The sequence below is a fragment of the Pyrgilauda ruficollis genome, unplaced genomic scaffold (assembly GCF_017590135.1).
Source record: "Pyrgilauda ruficollis isolate IOZ18807 unplaced genomic scaffold, ASM1759013v1 scaffold682, whole genome shotgun sequence".
Classification (NCBI taxonomy): Eukaryota; Metazoa; Chordata; class Aves; order Passeriformes; family Passeridae; genus Pyrgilauda; species Pyrgilauda ruficollis.
This window is the reverse complement of record NW_024528622.1, coordinates 5,574-22,104: the sequence shown is the minus strand read 5'-3', so window position 1 is coordinate 22,104 and position 16,531 is coordinate 5,574. Positions and strand designations below refer to the sequence as shown.

The following is a 16,531-nucleotide window of genomic DNA, read 5'->3' as shown; positions in this document are numbered from 1 at the left end:
TATGAATTCAGTGTGGGAACACTCTTCTTATTCCAGAGTACAAAGTGAAGGCTCTGTCATTTGCCAAATTCTTTTCTTACATAGAACCACTTAGTTAGGTCTCTCCTTCGCACCATAGCTTGTCTGCTCCAAAATTCCTATGCCCAAATTTGTCCTCTGTTCACTTTGACCAAGTTCTGCCATGACCACTCTGAAAGTCTGTGTGTGTGTGAGGACAGGATTGATCTGGGGGTTTTTCTGACAGCCCTGATAAATGCAGCCATTTTCACCAAAAGCCTTAATAAATTATATTCATCTTAATGTCTTTCAGGATGAGCTGGAATTATTTTTTAATACTCCATTCTGCTGTGCTCCAGTCCATTCTAACTTCACAGAGCATGAATAATGGGGCATCCTGGGAAAAGAACCCATCATCAGAATCAAAAGATGCCTCTGTTTAACTTTGTCACACCCCCTGAAATGTGCCCCTTTGTACCACCTTCTCACAATTCCCACTTGCTGAGAACTGTTCCTTTTCTTTCTTCTCCAAAGACCTTCCCCTGTGGAAAGGGATCTGGTCATAGTTCACATCTTGTGAATGTAAGATCCCTTGAAGCATTATTGTAAAAAGTATTTTTCAGGAAACAATTGTCTGTTTTGTTTGAAGCAGCTACGAGACTACTGAAGTATTTTCTGTAGTCAAACACCATATAAATCTCTTGGTTCAGTAGGATATTTTCTCTCTTCTGAAGTGTTTTGAGGAGATTAAAAGAGTGACAAACACAGAGCAGGAAAAACAAGTGCATTTGACAGTATTATACCCATCTGTCCTCTAGCACTAAGATGCAGCATTCTTCTTTAATGACATGAATAGAGGTGTGACAGATTCCTCTCAAGTCTGTCATCTGATCATTTTGAAAGAAAAAACATTAAGGGTCAGGGGATTTTTAATCTACTCACCAATTTTTTTTTTTTTTTCACTACCATGGGGATTCTGGTGTCTTCACCAAGATAATCCCACAAAAGAACCATGTGAGAGAAAAAGCAGCTCCCATGCCTCTCCCAGGAGGATGTCACTTCTCATCAGGCTGGAGTGCTGTTTCCTTCTCTGCCACCTTTGAATCATGGAGCTGTTCTGGCTCAAAATCAGCCCCAGGCGAGGGCAGGCCTCCAAAGCCTGCAGCCCTGCTCGGCTTGTTGGCACACAGTGTAAGAACTGGATGAGCCTCTGCTGTTCCCATAACTGATAAGTAATTTCTACAGGGATTGTCAGTGCATGATCTTTAATGAGTGCTGCTTATGGCACTATTCCTCACGGAACTTTGTGTGGAGGACATTATTACTACAGAAGACCATATTTAAAAACAACTACTCATGCTTTTCAAGGGAAAAGAAGTAAAACCTTTATTCCTAAATCAAGGAGATGAATTCTTACCCTCAGTGCATTAAGGAGGTGCTACTTTTAAAGTACATTATGTTACAACAAAATATGATACATTATGATATGAAAGTGCAGAGAAAGCTCAGCAGTGATTACAAAACAGTGAAGAACAGGATGCAAGAAATGATTGAAAAACATTATATTCTGAAGTTCGTAGAAGGCCACATTTTTTTTGCTATGGGGAGGTTACAATCTTGTCATGTTCCTGCTGATGTGATGACAAGAGCTCTTCATTTATTCTCTTGATAACTTGACACCTCCCTAATTGAAAACAAAATGGGACAAAATAAGAAGAACAATAAAATAGCAATGACAACAACAACCACCAAACAACAACAACCACCAAACAACAGAAACAAATACAGGAATTGGCTGGATGACCTTGCCCAAAGAACTACCATCCATGGGGAATGTTCAAGTGGCCGTCAGTCACAAACAGTTTTGTGACCCTCAAGGGTCTGTACTGGGGCCAAAAGCATTTCTTCAACTTTCATCAGCGTGTCATTGATAGTGGGAGCAAGTGCACCCTCAGCAAGTTCACAGCTGACACGAAGCTGTGTGGCCATCGGCGTGTGTGAGGGAAGGGATGCCAGCCACAGGCACCTGGCCAGACTTAGGGAGCGGGCCCATGTGAACCCCCACCAATCCCACCTGCACTTCTGTGTCCAGCTCTGGAGGCCCCAGCCCAGGAAACACATGGCCATGACAGAGCAGGCCCACAGGAGGCCCACCAAAGCCAGTCACAGGGCCTCAGGGTGTGCAGACAGGCTGAGAGAACAAATCCTCTGGAGACTGGAGAAGAGAAGCCTCGGGACAGGCCGGCCTGAGGCCTTCCCATACACAGCAGTGGGGGACTTTTAAGCAAAACAGAGATGTTTTACCAAGGCCTGCAGTGATAGGATGAAGAGGCCAGGTTTTAAACTGATTCAGGGTAGCTTCAGATTAGAGGAAGAAATTTGTTCTGGGGAGGGTGCTGGAGAGTGGGACAGGTTTCCCAGAGAGGCCGTGGATGTCCCACCCCTGGAAGTGTTTAAGGCCTGGTTGCGTGGGGCTTTGAGCAACCGGGTCTAGTGAGAGATGTCCCTGCCCATTTCAGGGTGGGGATGGAACTAGATAATTTTTAAATGTTCTTTCTAACCTAAATGATTCTTTGATTCTATGACTATGATCATAGAATGGACAAATCTATGCTTTCCACTGTATCCGTGCAAAAGGACCAAAAAATACAACTGAGATTGTCCTCATTCTTGCCCTCAACTCTACCAGGTCACTTCTCAAATACATCTCCCTGTTCTGCTTTTAAACAGACAGGTACTGAGACTTCTGCTCCTGTCACTGCATGTATGCTTCAGCCACAGGAAAAGTTACTAAAAAAAAGCATTTCCTGGTGGTTAGTTGAATTTATCCCATTTTTTGCAGATTGATCCCACTGTTGTCTGTAAGTCTGTAAATGTTTGATCAGATTTATCCCCTGCATCACTTAAAAAAAATTTATTATTATTTTCACTGCAGGGGTAAGCCCCTTCTCAATGGTTACACAAATGTGTGACATATCTGATATTTCCCTCATTTACTTTCTGAGCAACTTGTCCTTAATTCTCATCTTTTTCATGTGTTTGAAGAGGATTGTTAGAAGGAATTTCTCTGCTAGATAGCATTGATTTTATTTGAGTTTTGGAAAAACAATAAGAGAAAACCTATCATTTCTGATTTCTCAAGCCGGACTGCACAAAGCCTGTCAGAGCACCTGCAGAACAGCCACACCTGTGAGAAGAGGTTTAACCTGCATCCACTGATCCTTGACCAGTGAGTGAGCCCAGCCTTCCAGGGCCACTCTGACTCACCTTGGCTGTCCACACCAGACCACTCACCAAAACTGCATAGACCAAGGCTTTGCCACAGAGGATGAGGTAAGTGAGCTTCAGGGAATTTCCATACCGCAAGTACGACTCTGCAAGTCAAACACCATTTGTGTATTCAGTTTTCATCACCATCATTACAAGGTGCCGGTTTGAATGGAGCTTTCATCAAATGACAACACTTGACATCTTTAGCAACATAACTGAAGCATTAAAGAAGTTCTTGAAAATCAGGAGTGTGTGCAAATATGTATACAAAGAGGAAAGAAATGTAATTTGCAATATGGATGTCCTCCATACATGACAGCAGTGTGGAGTGGAATGTGACTTCTCATGGGAATTGTTCTGAATTTGATACTGAGAAACGGTCAGAATATCATATACTGAACCTTGATATCAGAATCACTTGGATAAGTATGGATCATTTATTTCCTTACTGAGCAAGAATATTGCCAATGGAAGTCAGTTTCTAGGACTGGAGGAGGCGATAAAGAGTAAATTACAGTCTACAGGAAGGTACCATGATTTCTTCAATTTTCAAAATGGAATCATATGGGAGAGCTGAACCCCAAAGCTGAGCTACATACAATATGCACAAACAGCCCTACAAAAATTTTTTCTCTTTTCTTTAAATATGACATACAAATCACTTACAGGAGAAAGAAGAAGCTATTCCTACAGCAGATATCTCCCCCACATTGTATTTAATGTCAGTAAAACTGGCATTAAAATACACCCTGATAATCGCCTGAGAGAAGAGGCAAAATTCCCTTTATGTGAGAAGCCACACGTACCTTCTGTGAGTGCACAACCTGAAAGACAAAAATGAACTGAAAGTCATGTTTCTCTTCAGAGCAAACAGAATACAGATTTTAGAAGTTTCAGTTTATAAAACACTGCCTCATTCTTCCTACTACAACTAGGTGTTTTATGATTCTGTGCAATTTACTCTACTACAGAGATTTCTCAGTGGGAAGCCTTAGAAACACAAGAGATGTAGAATGGTAACACAGGGACAAAGGCCCAGGAATGGGAAGAGACATACACTAATTCCTAGATATTTAGGAATGTATTTGTGCCAGAAGAACGCCTTGTATGGAAGCTATATATAGAAGTGCTACCTATCCTAACACCTGCTCTTTAGATTTGTGACTTCTATCTTATACAGCATGGCAAGAGATGTTTTTTACTCACCAGCATCACCATGGATAAATTTGTTTACTGATGCTGTTGTTCCATTCTGAAAAAAATTGGCAACACACTCGAAGCGATTCAGAGGGTTGAACCATTCCCAGGCTGGCATCCTCAGTCGGCTGGTCAGTGAGTAGGTGCCCCCATTCTGTGTGGAGGACTCGTCTGTGCCCACCCCTTCGGTCCTTTTCACACCATTCACCCTCCACACCAGAGTCAGGTGGTCAGGGTAGAAACCAGAGGCCAGGCACACCAGCGTGGCCTTGCTCTTCTGCTGGATCTCCTGCTTTGATGGGGAAAAGATGGCCACAGCTGGAGGTATGATTTCATCATTCTTCCCTGAAACACAAAGCAACATGGTCCAGAGCCTCCATCCCTGTGTTCTGTCAGAATGCCCTGGAAATGGTCCTGAGTTTGTGTCATGTTACTCCTGAAATACCTGGCCTTTTAACTGCTGTCTATAGGACAATTAGTGTACGTTGGCTATGACACACCAGGAAAGTGGAAGGATTTCTTTTCACTCATCACACAGAAACACAAGTGGTCTGGCCACAGAAATGCACAAGCACATTAATTTCTTGTATTGCCTCTGTCAGTGGAATACAAAGCTGCAAAGAAATGGAGCAAAGAGATGGGCAGAAAAGTCCCAGTTTTGCTGTAAGTAAGGCCTGTATTTGTAACACTTCATTAATAGATAAGGGCATCTCTTTTAAGGCACAAACATCTTCAGCAAACTGAGTTACATTCCTGGGGAAGGAGTTAAGATATGGTGGTCACTTCAGAGTTTAGAATTATACTGTCATGGGATACCCTACTTGAGATCCCATCTACGAGATGACCCGGAAGGAAGGAAACAAGGAAGGAGCTGATCCTTCTCAATGTCTGAATTGAAAAACAATTGAGGCGGTAACATGAATCTGCCAGGGACAGGTTTCCCAGTTTTGCTGTAAGTAAGGCCTGTATTTGTAACACTTCATTAATAGATAAGGGCATCTCTTTTAAGGCACAAACATCTTCAGCAAACTGAGTTACATTCCTGGGGAAGGAGTTAAGATATGGTGGTCACTTCAGAGTTTAGAATTATACTGTCATGGGATACCCTACTTGAGATCCCATCTACGAGATGGCCTGGAAGGAAGGAAACAAGGGAGGAGCTGATCCTTCTCACTGTCTGAATTGAAAAACAATTGAGGCGGTAACATGAATCTGCCAGGGACAGGTTTTGCCTTGGATCTTAACCAATCCATTTTTAAGAACATGCAACATTTGTATGAAGGCACTATGAATTGTGAACGTTCTTCCTGGCCACTCTCTCCTTTGCAGAGGAAGAGAGGTAGCAGAATGAGCAGAAATCATTATCTTGCAGAGATCTTGTCTCCTAAGCCCTCGTGTTTGCATTCCAATGATGCCTTAATTGTGACCACCAGTGCTGACTCTGCCAGGATCCCTGGGCTGCTTCTGTATCAGCTTGTACAGACTTTAGATGTCCTGAATATTCAATAGAGATAACTGCCTGGAGGGTTTAGCACTGCTCTGCTTTCCTTTTAGTGGGTATGAAGAGAGGTTGATCGCTTCTACTTCTCCCTTCCAGCACTTGGAATTATGATTTTTTTTCCTATCTTAGAGGTATCTCTGACAAATTCTTTGGCTTATAGCCTTAACGGCTGATGAGTGAAGGGATGGAAATGGACAGGAGGACAAAAGAAATTATTAAAACCTATAGCATAATGCCACATTAAAAAAAAATAGAAGGAGGCAGGTAAAAAGGGAGACAGAAAGAATGATTAAACTACTGGAAAGAAAAATAAAATGAGGTGGTTAGAAATGGAATAAGGAGACTGTTAAAAGGCAGAATTGGAAAAAGTGCCTGATCAACAGCTCAATGTGTCTAGTCTTCTATATTGGTCATTTTCATTCCCAACCTCTATAATATTTCCTTGGAGAATGAGAGGAAACAAAATTATTTGTTCCTTTCTCCCGTCATGAATTTCCCAGAAATAAAAGACAAAGAATGCAGACAAAGAGATCTCAAAATATTTGCCTGCAAATTCCACAGTTTCATAGTAGGACATCATTTAATAAGCAAACAGTAAAGCATTAATCCTGCTCTCATGGTGGCATGAAAAATTGTCGTTATTAAGCTTTTAATTAAGAATATTCTTGTCCCCTAACCAGTATCACATAGATCACACAGATCTGTCTTCTTACTTACCTATCACCGTAAGTTTTGTCCCACTGCCAAAGAACAACTGCTCATTATTCACACCATTTTGCAGCTGCAGAAAAACCTCTCCTCTACTCCCAGATCTCTGAGCCAAGCCTGTGGACTAACCCTCCTCTTGTGTGGTATCAGCAAAAGAAGAAACACAAAGTACTCAGGTCTCTTAAAAAAACAAGTCAGTAATGGAACATCCCAAGTCTGTGTGTCTAAACAGCTGTGATCAACATCAGGAATGTCCTGTCCAGAGCCCTTTTACTTCAGGCGTAGGTGAAGCAGTTGTTGGAGGTTCCACCATTTCATTAGAGGACATTTATCTATTAATCTAGGTGTCATATTAGAATATTAGAAAATATTTTCCGCATGCAGACTGAGGAATTTCGTTTTCTCAGCTAAACAGACACATTTCCTTTAAATTTTGTTCCACATTTAAAATATTTTTCACTTATAAAATAAATGCTTTTTTTTTTTTAATGTGCAAAATAATTTTTAATATATCTCCAGTGTCCTGGTCCACTCTGCCCTTTGCAGAAGTCCCTAAACTTGCCACCTTTCCCTTTCTGTTGCCTTTTCCCTTTCTCTGGAAGGCTTTCCTTGAAAGGAAGTCTCTGCTTTTATTCTCTGTCCTCCCTTGGTGATGATTATTCAAGTTTGCTGCATAAATGCCTATGGTCACTGAGGGGTCAGCATATTCATTTTTAGCAGCTCAGGCACCTCAGATAAACTTTGGATTTCAAAAAATATGCTTATCATTTTTTTTCCTATGGAGACTGAATTTCACTGCTTATTAACAATTTATTCTGTAGTGGCACAACAAGGTACAGATATCTTCGAACTCCAGGAGCAGCACAAGGAGTAGAAGAGATCACCATCATTTATCAGTGTCTGAGCAGCAGCCTTCTTCTCCCCAGATTTGGACAATCCAAATCCACAAATGTGGCTCAGAAAGAAACATTCTCTGAGTGTTCCTTCCCCTTGAAATTAATCATATATTCTTCTCCTGTGGTTATCAGTGGCTGTTTAGCATCTATTCTGAAATAGTAAGACCGCTGTTCTTAATGATCTTTGTATCACCATCCTGGTAAGCATGTTCAGTGGAAAGAAACTGGCTGTGCTGTGGAGGGCTACTTTCTATAACAAGAAGCGCTTAAAAAGCTGCAGAGAGGTTTTAGAATTGCTTATTATAAAGTTGAGCATTTATATTTGCCTTCTGTTTTATCAACCAAAAATGCTAGCATACATGTTTTTCCCAGTTATCTGAGACAACACATTCTTTAATTCACTCTGCGAGGATCCAGGGTACTTTGAGTTTGTATCATCCTGATTTTGTTTCCTAGACCTCACCAAAGTGTAACTGTAAGTCAGTTCTTTCCAGACAGATAGACAGCTCTTCACTGACTTGTCCTTAATCATCTCTAGACCCAGCTGAACCAGCCTTATAGATAGTGTTTTTGGGGAATTTTTCATGTGTTGATTCAGTAGGACAATTTTTTTTATGTCATGCACACATTATTTGTCCCACTCCTTATCATCATTCTCCCTAGGGACAGTTTTTTCTTTACTGAAAACACATTCTTTCCATTCTCCAAAATGAAAGGTGTGTCCCTACCTAGAGGACCCAACTTATTCTATTCTCTGAAGTAGACAGGGTTACTAGCACACCAGGAATACCAGTTTAATAATGAAACAGCATATAATAATGAAATTCTATAAAGAGAAGACATGGCATTTGAAGTGAATTAAAAGAGGAAACAAAAATTTCTTACCTATAACTGTAAGTTTTGTGCCACTGCCAAAAGAGAACCCAGTGGTGTACACAGTGACAAAGTAATGTATCATAAACTAAGAGAAGGCATGTACTGTAGCTGCCTCACTATAAGCAAAGCCTAAGAAAACATTTCTACATTTGGAATTCTAAAGTTCACTCAATGTCTGTCTAAAGGGATATGGCAGAAAACCAACTTGAAATCAGTTGTATATTCTGTAGAATTCATAAAAGCATTTTCCAAATTTGTTTGATATGTTGTCTACACTTCAACTTAATTTGTTTCTGCAACCTTTCTCCAATGTCCATATTGCATCTTTGATTTTATCTGCTATTCTCATTTTTCAGATCTCAAACACAAGCAGACACACCAAAGTCTGTCAATGTCTAGGAACTGAACTTTTCTAGACCTAGAACTTCCTCACTGTGAGTCTTAAATTCCAAGCATTGTGACGCCTTCTTTTCTGTAACTTGTTAAGTTAATAATCGAATGAATCATGCTTTGTTGTTTTCATAGTCAAATGCAGGTGGTTCACCTTTGGCAGCAGACCAAAACAAAGACGATTGTTTTCCCTTCCATGGCAGGCCAGCTGACTTGAATAGACTTTCAGGATCCTGTTCATTTTTCTGATTGGTTAAAATAATCCACACAAGGAGAGCCCAGAAGAATCTCTTGACTGGTCCCAGACAAACCCTTCATAGCCATTCGGAAGAACTGCATTGAGACAGCGGGGATAGGGATTACAGGCAACCTTTGTTCTCACAGGCATGAGGCAGTCAACAGATATTGCAGGATTATTTAAGAGAGAAAAGCCCAAGTCATTTTATATAGTGCCTCTGAGAGATACCTGCTACATGTCAGAATTCTTTTTTGTAACACTTGTATCACTTTAAGAAAGAGCCATTTTGTCATCTATTGCAAACATCAGTAAATCTGGAAACAATAGCAATTCCAGCTTTGCATGGTTGATTTGCTTTAGGTGCATCTGCAGTCACAGTCTGGATTGGTAAAATTTAATTTCAATACCTCAGAATTTCCTAGCTTGCTTGCCAGGGAGGGCAGGCTCAGTTCTCAGATGATGAAAGTAAGTCCCAGGATACAAGGTCTGTTAAGACAAACCAAGGCAGAGCACACTTGCTCTGCTGCAGGACCCTGTGCAGCTGCCTTACCACGCTCTGCCTCAAGGCTCATGCACCCATGGGTTTTTGTAAAGGCTTCCTGGGGAATGTATCATCGTGGATCCCCCTGTCCCCACAATGATACAATCTCCTACAAAAACAATCCCACCCATGACTCCACCCCCTGTTTATTGTCAGCTAGGAATGACTCTCATGATTACCTCTTCTGGCTTGGACTGTGGTACAGTTAATTTCCTTCACAGTAGCTACAGAGAGGTTGTGCTTTGGGCTTGTTCTGCAAATACTGTTGACAAGACAGAAATGTTTTTGTTATTGCTAAAGTGCTTACACAGCATTCAAGGGCATTTCTGCTTCTCATACCACCATGCTGGCAAGGAGGCTGGTGGTGCATGGGAACTTGGGAGGAGGGACAGCAGGGAGAGCTGATCACAACTGATCCAAGGGATATTCCATATCTCATGGTGCCATGTTCAGTATGTGAAAGGGGCAAGTGGGGGGAGGAAGAAGGAAGAGAACTGTTATGTGGGATGGGGCCCTGCCATCCTGGGAATGACTGAACACCAGACTGCCCATGGGAAGTGGGGAATGAATTCCTTGTTATCATTTGCTCGTGTGCACAGTTTTTGCTTTACCTCTTAAACTGTCTTTATCTCAAGCCACGAGTTTTTCACTTGTGCTTTTCCGATTCTCTCCCCAGTCGTGCTGGTGGGGAGGGAGCCACCAGCTGCGTGGGGCTTGATCCTGGCTGGGGCTAAACCATGATAGAACCACAGACCACATCCTTCCTTTGCCATTGCTGTTTCTATGTGATAGTCCAATTACCTCTCAGTGTATCCATTATCCCTCAATTTATAATCTCAAGATGTTTTGCTTATACTCAAAAGGGTAACACTTCTTATTCTTTTATTGGTTGGCTTTAAATGCAGTAATTTTTCACTTGGTAGTGTCATGGGAGCCACCAGCTGCGTGGGGCTTGATCCTGGCTGGGGCTAAACCATGATAGAACCACAGACCACATCCTTCCTTTGCCATTGCTGTTTCTATGTGATAGTCCAATTACCTCTCAGTGTATCCATTGTCCCTCAATTTATAATCTCAAGATGTTTTGCTTATACTGAAAGGGTAACACTTCTATTATTGGTTGGCTTTAAATGCAGTAATTTTTCACTTGGTAGTGTGAAAAAGAAGCAGTGTTCATGCTGCTTTCCTTTCTACTCTTTCTCTCTTCTGCCCCCAGCACGACAAAAACTTCAAGCTCACAGTTTTCAAGTTTTGGTTTGCAATGAGAGTAATTTGCTTACTATGGGCTGGTGTTTGTCTGTAGCCTGGTGTTGCTTGAGAGCATCCTCCCAGGGCTTGTGACTCTGCCTATGAAAAGGCTTCATCTAGGGGTAAGAGCAAGCCTTCATTTTGCAGACTGTCTTAAAGGACCTGAACTGATGGGGAGAGGTAACAGGCTACCTTTATCTCTCCTCCTTTATATGTAAGTGGCGCAGTCTTGTCTCACAAATTTTTCGACACATAGTTACCCACCTAACCAAGTACCTGTAGTAAACCTGTTTTTCATATTGCTCTTTAATGGCTTCCTTTGAGTCTGTCTGGATATGAAGAATAGACTGTAAATCACAGGACAAAATCCCTCAAAAAAAGGTCATTCTACTAGGAAAATCACAAAATATTTTTTATATTATTTTCAGATATCAGAGAAGAGCCCATAATTTTTGATACGGCCTGTTTAGCTGCGAAGCGGTGTTAGTGTCCCAGAGAAGGGAATGAGAAGCATAGACTAAGGTGTAACATGTAGGATCAAGAGATAGGACTACAGAACACAAGGTATCGGGCTGGTCATCCTAGCATGCTTCTGGGTTGTTCTCTCTTGTATAACAGTGAACAGAGTAGTTAAGTCACTAATTATGTCTGTTTATATAGAACTTTTGTTTGTTTATATTGAATTTTTTGAAAAAAATACATTTAGGATTTTTTTTGGCTGTCACTGACTAAATAATAAAACTAATAGGAGAATATTATTTTCCTGCCTTGGAATTAGTATGCCAGTGGTCTCAAGACTATTTATTCAGGGTCTTAACCCATTGGACCAAAATTCATTTAAGATTATTCTGTCTGCATCTCCAGTCTAGAGCTCCATTAGTGTCCTTACTGACACTTACAGACTCTCTTCCATGAAGTGTCTTTCATTTAAAAAGACAGAAGTCATCTCTCTATTAGTTTTGAATGTGTATGTGGTGCTAGTAGCTCCTCAGGCCATATTCAAAAGGCAGTTTCCAAGACATGCCAGCAGAGACCAGTCTTGTTGCACCTTAACAATCCTTTGTAACCTGTTGAAAGAAAAGGACTTGCAGGCCATGAATTCAAATAAATACAAGGGACAGAACAAAGTGGAGGAGATCCTTGATTCTTATTTCCAAGTCTTTCATTGGAGGCTTTTTGACTCTTGGAGGCTGTGCTGCCTAAGACTTCAGACAAGGAAAAACAGGAATGTGTAACGAAGAAACATTTAGGGATATATTTTCTATCAATTATATTCTTTTTATGGGAGAATTTTACAGGAAACTACAGATTGCCTCAGTTATACCTGTCCGGCATTCTTTAGAGTTTACAGACGAAGCAGATACAAAGAAGCAGGACATACTACAGAGAACTCCCTGAGCTTTACAGATTGTTTAGAGACACTAGGACACTTTGCATAAACATCCAGTGCTTTTGACCACAACCCCATAAAGTTAAGCAACAGCTCTTCCTCGGGGCATATCTGTGCACTGAAAAGATATGATGGTGGAAGGAGGGATCTGATTAATAATTTGGCTTCGAAGACAGATGCGCTGCTCTATCTCTCTCCCATTCAAAATATCCTGCGTTCATTGCACCAGCCTCTATGTAGTCTTCTTTCTGCTCTTCCTCTGCCCCTCTCCTAACTGTCTCACATTTTCAAAGACTCCATTTCTCACTCAGAGAAGGTGGGGATTTTATCTTAGTGTTCAACCCCGTCACTACACTGTGCGATCGCTCGCAGCACAGAAATACGTGGCTTCATCCTGGGGTGTCACATTCTTGATTGTCATCAGAGAGTAATCAGTTTTCTGTCTGGTTACCTCAAACTTGGCCTCACTGTAACCATCCTCATAAAAGTTATCACTCCATGTACTACTGCTGACTATTAACTTCAAACTATTTCTTGGAGGCTGCAGGTACCAGTACATATAGGCAAAGTTACTGTAATTCTGGTAGCAGGAGATGGTCAAAGAATCTCCAGGTCTCTGAAGGATTTTTTCAGGCCACTGAGCAATGTAGGCTCCAATCCCAACACCTGCATTAATAAGAGATAACAAGAGAGTGAGGAGTAGGAGTACAGATGAAGGCCAAAGGGTGCTCTACCTCACAGTAGCCCTGCATGGCCTGGATGAGAGCCCTGCTGCAGACAGATCTGTTGTCTCTCACCAGGTAAAACAGCAAGCACAACAGCCAGCATGGCCCTCCAGCTCTCCCAGGACAGTGTGCTCTGGCTCACTGTGAGGTAAGAGATAGGAGAGACCAATGCTCCTCCCCTTGATCAGATTTGTCTGTCAAGCTTGGGCAGGGAAGAGAGAAGGGATTGTCTAGTTTTGATACTTTCTTTGATGAGCCAGTAAAATCAAAGCTAAATGTTCACGTGGCTCCAAGGTCTGCTTTAGCTTTTCCACAAGTCGGTGTTCTGAGCTCCTGACACAAATGTGGAATTTCTCCCAGACCAGTATATTGCTGGCTGAATGCTGAGCTGTCATTCCATGACTGAGAGGGTCTGGGTGTTGGAGGTCAGACCGGAACCTAGGATCAGTTGATTCATAAATGATTTTTTTAAATCCATTTATATAACTTGGGCCATCTTTGCAGAAGGATTTCCAGCAAATGTACAGCTGTACTGTTTCATTCTGAAGAGTTGTTCTTAATGTGTGGAGCACGGCATTTCACAATTGCGATCCTGTTAGTCAGAAGCAAAGACGATAGATCAAGATAGCAAAGGCACAAAAATTGTGTTTCATCATATCTTAATTTCTTCAGTTTTCCAGACAGGCATGCATATTCCCTGCTGGTTAATCTTCCTGGGAGCTCTAATTCACTTTTACAAAGAAGAAGGTATCTCCGCCAGCCGTTTTTTTCTCAAAACAAAAACCATAGTTAAACATAAACCTCATGAACACTCTGTTTGTTTCTAGCCTGCCAGAGACATCCTTCGTTATCCTATTCCATACATAGAATATATTCTCTTCTACTCTATACAGTTCTATATATAGGACCTATGCCACTCTCCATTCTTTTCTGAATATATAAGATTCAAAATTATTATTGCAACTGCTTCTTTTGTCCCTAGCACTTTTAATGTAATACACAAAATTAATTCCAATGGCCTTCAGTAATCCTGATATTGCATCTTGCAAACAATTGGGATAGTTCTGAGGTTCTATCTTTCTCTCTTTTTTCTCTTTTTGTCAATTTTTCTTTTTAAGGGCCTAGATGTGCACTGAAAAGATAAGACAGTTGAAGCAGGGATCTGGTTAATGATCTGAACAAATATGAGGACAAGCAATGAGACAAGAAGGAGAGTAGCTGTTCCACGAGAAACTTGTTAGAATAGTGGCTTTTTGTGACAACACAATTCAGCCTGGCCAAAAAGTACCTTATGGGAGAAAAATGTCCCTTAGAGATGGAAGAGGGAACTGCAACCACAGAATTCACAATGGCAATGAACTTAGAGATCTCTGTGGTTTGCTATTGCCACTTGTAAATTGCACAGCTGTGAGCACTCAATAGCTATCTCATTAAACTGCTCTATGTTGAAGGTGACTGATAAGTTTGTTATCACAAGGCCTAAAAATTGCTTTTGCCACTCAAAACTAAAAGTGCTCAGATGAGAAGTAAAAAGGATCCCTCCTCTGTTGTATTACCAGAGCTGGAAAAGTGGTTTGCAGTGCTTATGAAAAAGTCTGAGCTGGGACTGTAACATGATTTTCAGGAATGGGTAACTTCCTAAAGCAGAATTAAAAAAAATAACAAAAACAAACAAAAAACTAAAGAAAAAAAATCACCCCAAAGTCACCACCATAGTGTTTATATTTCTTCATGATTCCACCATGAACTAGTTTTCCTGAAAGTTTCTCAGGCAATTAGGATCAGCAGTAATAATTCAATAATTCCAGACAGCATCAGCGTGAACATGTTTTACAAAGATGATCTCTACAAAAAAGACCAGAGGCTGAAGAAAAACGGAACTCAGTATGTCTCTGCTATGTGAGAGACAACACTTTCCAAGTGCTTCCCTGCTGTTTGAGTGTAGCCTGACATGAACAAGGAGGAGATCATGGACCTGAGGGTGTTCTGAGCAGCAGAGGACCACTCCTTGAGAGCAAGGAGTGGTGTGTTACGTTTGCTGCTGAGCAGTCCTTGAAGTCAGGAGAATATTGGCTCCAAGGGTGTCACACATCTGGATTTCCCTAGCCCAGAGCAGTTTCGTTTCTTTCAGAGCACAGGTGTGTTTATGTAGTGTGGTTGATCAGGAGACTTGGATGCTGCCATGAAACTGAATGATCCATCTTGGTACTGCAGGAGTCTGCCAGCAATGCTGGTGAAGCGGAGCATGAGATTCTTTTACAGGACATGCTCCCAGCTGATTCCTGCTCCTTGCTCTCACCAGCTATTCTTATCACCTCCCACTCTTTTTCTTGCTGTGCTTATACAGTGTGTGTCACTTCAGCATATCCATATCCAGCTTTGCCACATCATGGAGCAGCACAGTACATTTGCTATCTGTGATAGCCAAGTGCTTCACATGCCATGCCCTCCACATGAGCACATGAGACAATCAATGGGTTCATGCTCAGTGGTAGGTATGCAGACTGTCAGGGCCACAGCCTAAAAACAGAACCCAAAATACACAGGGTATAGCCACACTTTCTTAAAAACACCTTTTGCTCTTTTGTGGGCTATTTGCCTTCCTTTGGAGAAAAGGTGAGTCCTAGGTTATGCAATAAAAACAGGAGCATGGACAGGCAATGGCAGGTGAGGGAACCCTAATAATACCCGACCCTCAGCTTTCCCAGGTCTATCACAGAAGAGCAAATAGTTCATCAAAAGTTCAGCTCTGCAAGCAATGGAGACAGAGGCACAATGGGGGGAAATTTCTGCCTTCAACTGTTTCTCACAAGTAACAGCAGCTCTTTGTGGTTTCTTTTCTCTGCCTATGAGGTTTTGCCCTGAAGGGATGCCTGGGTCCAGCTCAGAACTGTATGCATTCCTGTGGCAGGGAAGAAAGGGATCCTGCAATTAAGCAGTGTGTGGAGCAGGTGAATAAAATGCTGCAGTGCACACTGTGGCTTGTAAAGATGCCAAGAGACTGTTCCTTCCACAATGGCAGGTACGCCTGGTCCCCTGGGTATGTTTTCCTCCACTGTTACTGGCCCCATCCTCCCATGTCTTTAATCAGGGGTTGAGCTCTCCTCACACACCAATCAGTTTCACATAGGGCATCTCAGTTCTGTGTAGATCATGACTATGGGGAAGAACTTTGAATTCTCTGGCTGCTCTGTAGTTTTTTACTGGTGCTGTAGGAGAATCTGTGGGGAATTAGTGCCCTGGAACATGGCTGTGCATCTGGAATACTAATCATCAGAAATACCTGCTGCCTTATCTAACCATACCAGCCGTGCCTCAGTTCTCTGCGCTGATCTATGGGTTTGTATTTCTGAAGGTCTTTGCCTTCAAAAACAGAGTCTGCTGCACTGCTCTATCTCTCTCCCATTCAAAATACCCTGCGTCCATTGCCACAACCTCTTCGTAATCTTCTTTCTGCTCTTCCTCTGCCCCTCTCCTAACTGTCTCACATTTTCAAAGACTCCATTTCTCACTCAGAGAAGGTGGGGATTTTATCTTAGTGTTCAACGCCGTTG

The 16,531-nt window shown here is 41.7% G+C and overlaps 1 protein-coding gene across 1 annotated transcript; it reads right to left on the bottom strand.

Annotated features, from left to right (window-relative positions):
• Positions 1-1,697: 1,697 nt before the first annotated feature.
• LOC121362923 (M1-specific T cell receptor beta chain-like) lies at positions 1,698-13,080 on the bottom strand. The gene is made up of 7 exons (XM_041484860.1): positions 13,050-13,080; positions 12,606-12,918; positions 9,794-9,876; positions 6,683-6,790; positions 4,474-4,809; positions 4,074-4,091; positions 1,698-3,371 (listed from the first exon to the last, which is right to left on the bottom strand). Exons 1-7 carry the CDS (start codon positions 13,078-13,080, stop codon positions 3,199-3,201), a joined length of 1,062 nt encoding a protein of 353 aa, XP_041340794.1. The 3' UTR covers positions 1,698-3,198.
• Between the last annotated feature and the right edge of the window lie 3,451 nt (positions 13,081-16,531).

Excerpts from the sequence above, each read along its gene's own strand:
- LOC121362923 (XM_041484860.1), bottom strand. The coding sequence starts at position 13,080 with ATGCTGGCTGTTGTGCTTGCTGTTTTACCTG. Across the intron at positions 9,877-12,605 it reads GCTGCGAGCGATCGCACAGT|TATTTGCAGAACAAGCCCAA; the intron begins GTAGTGACGGGG and ends TCTTGTCAACAG. Across the intron at positions 6,791-9,793 it reads CACAGTCCAAGCCAGAAGAG|GCTTGGCTCAGAGATCTGGG; the intron begins GTAATCATGAGA and ends GTTAGTCCACAG.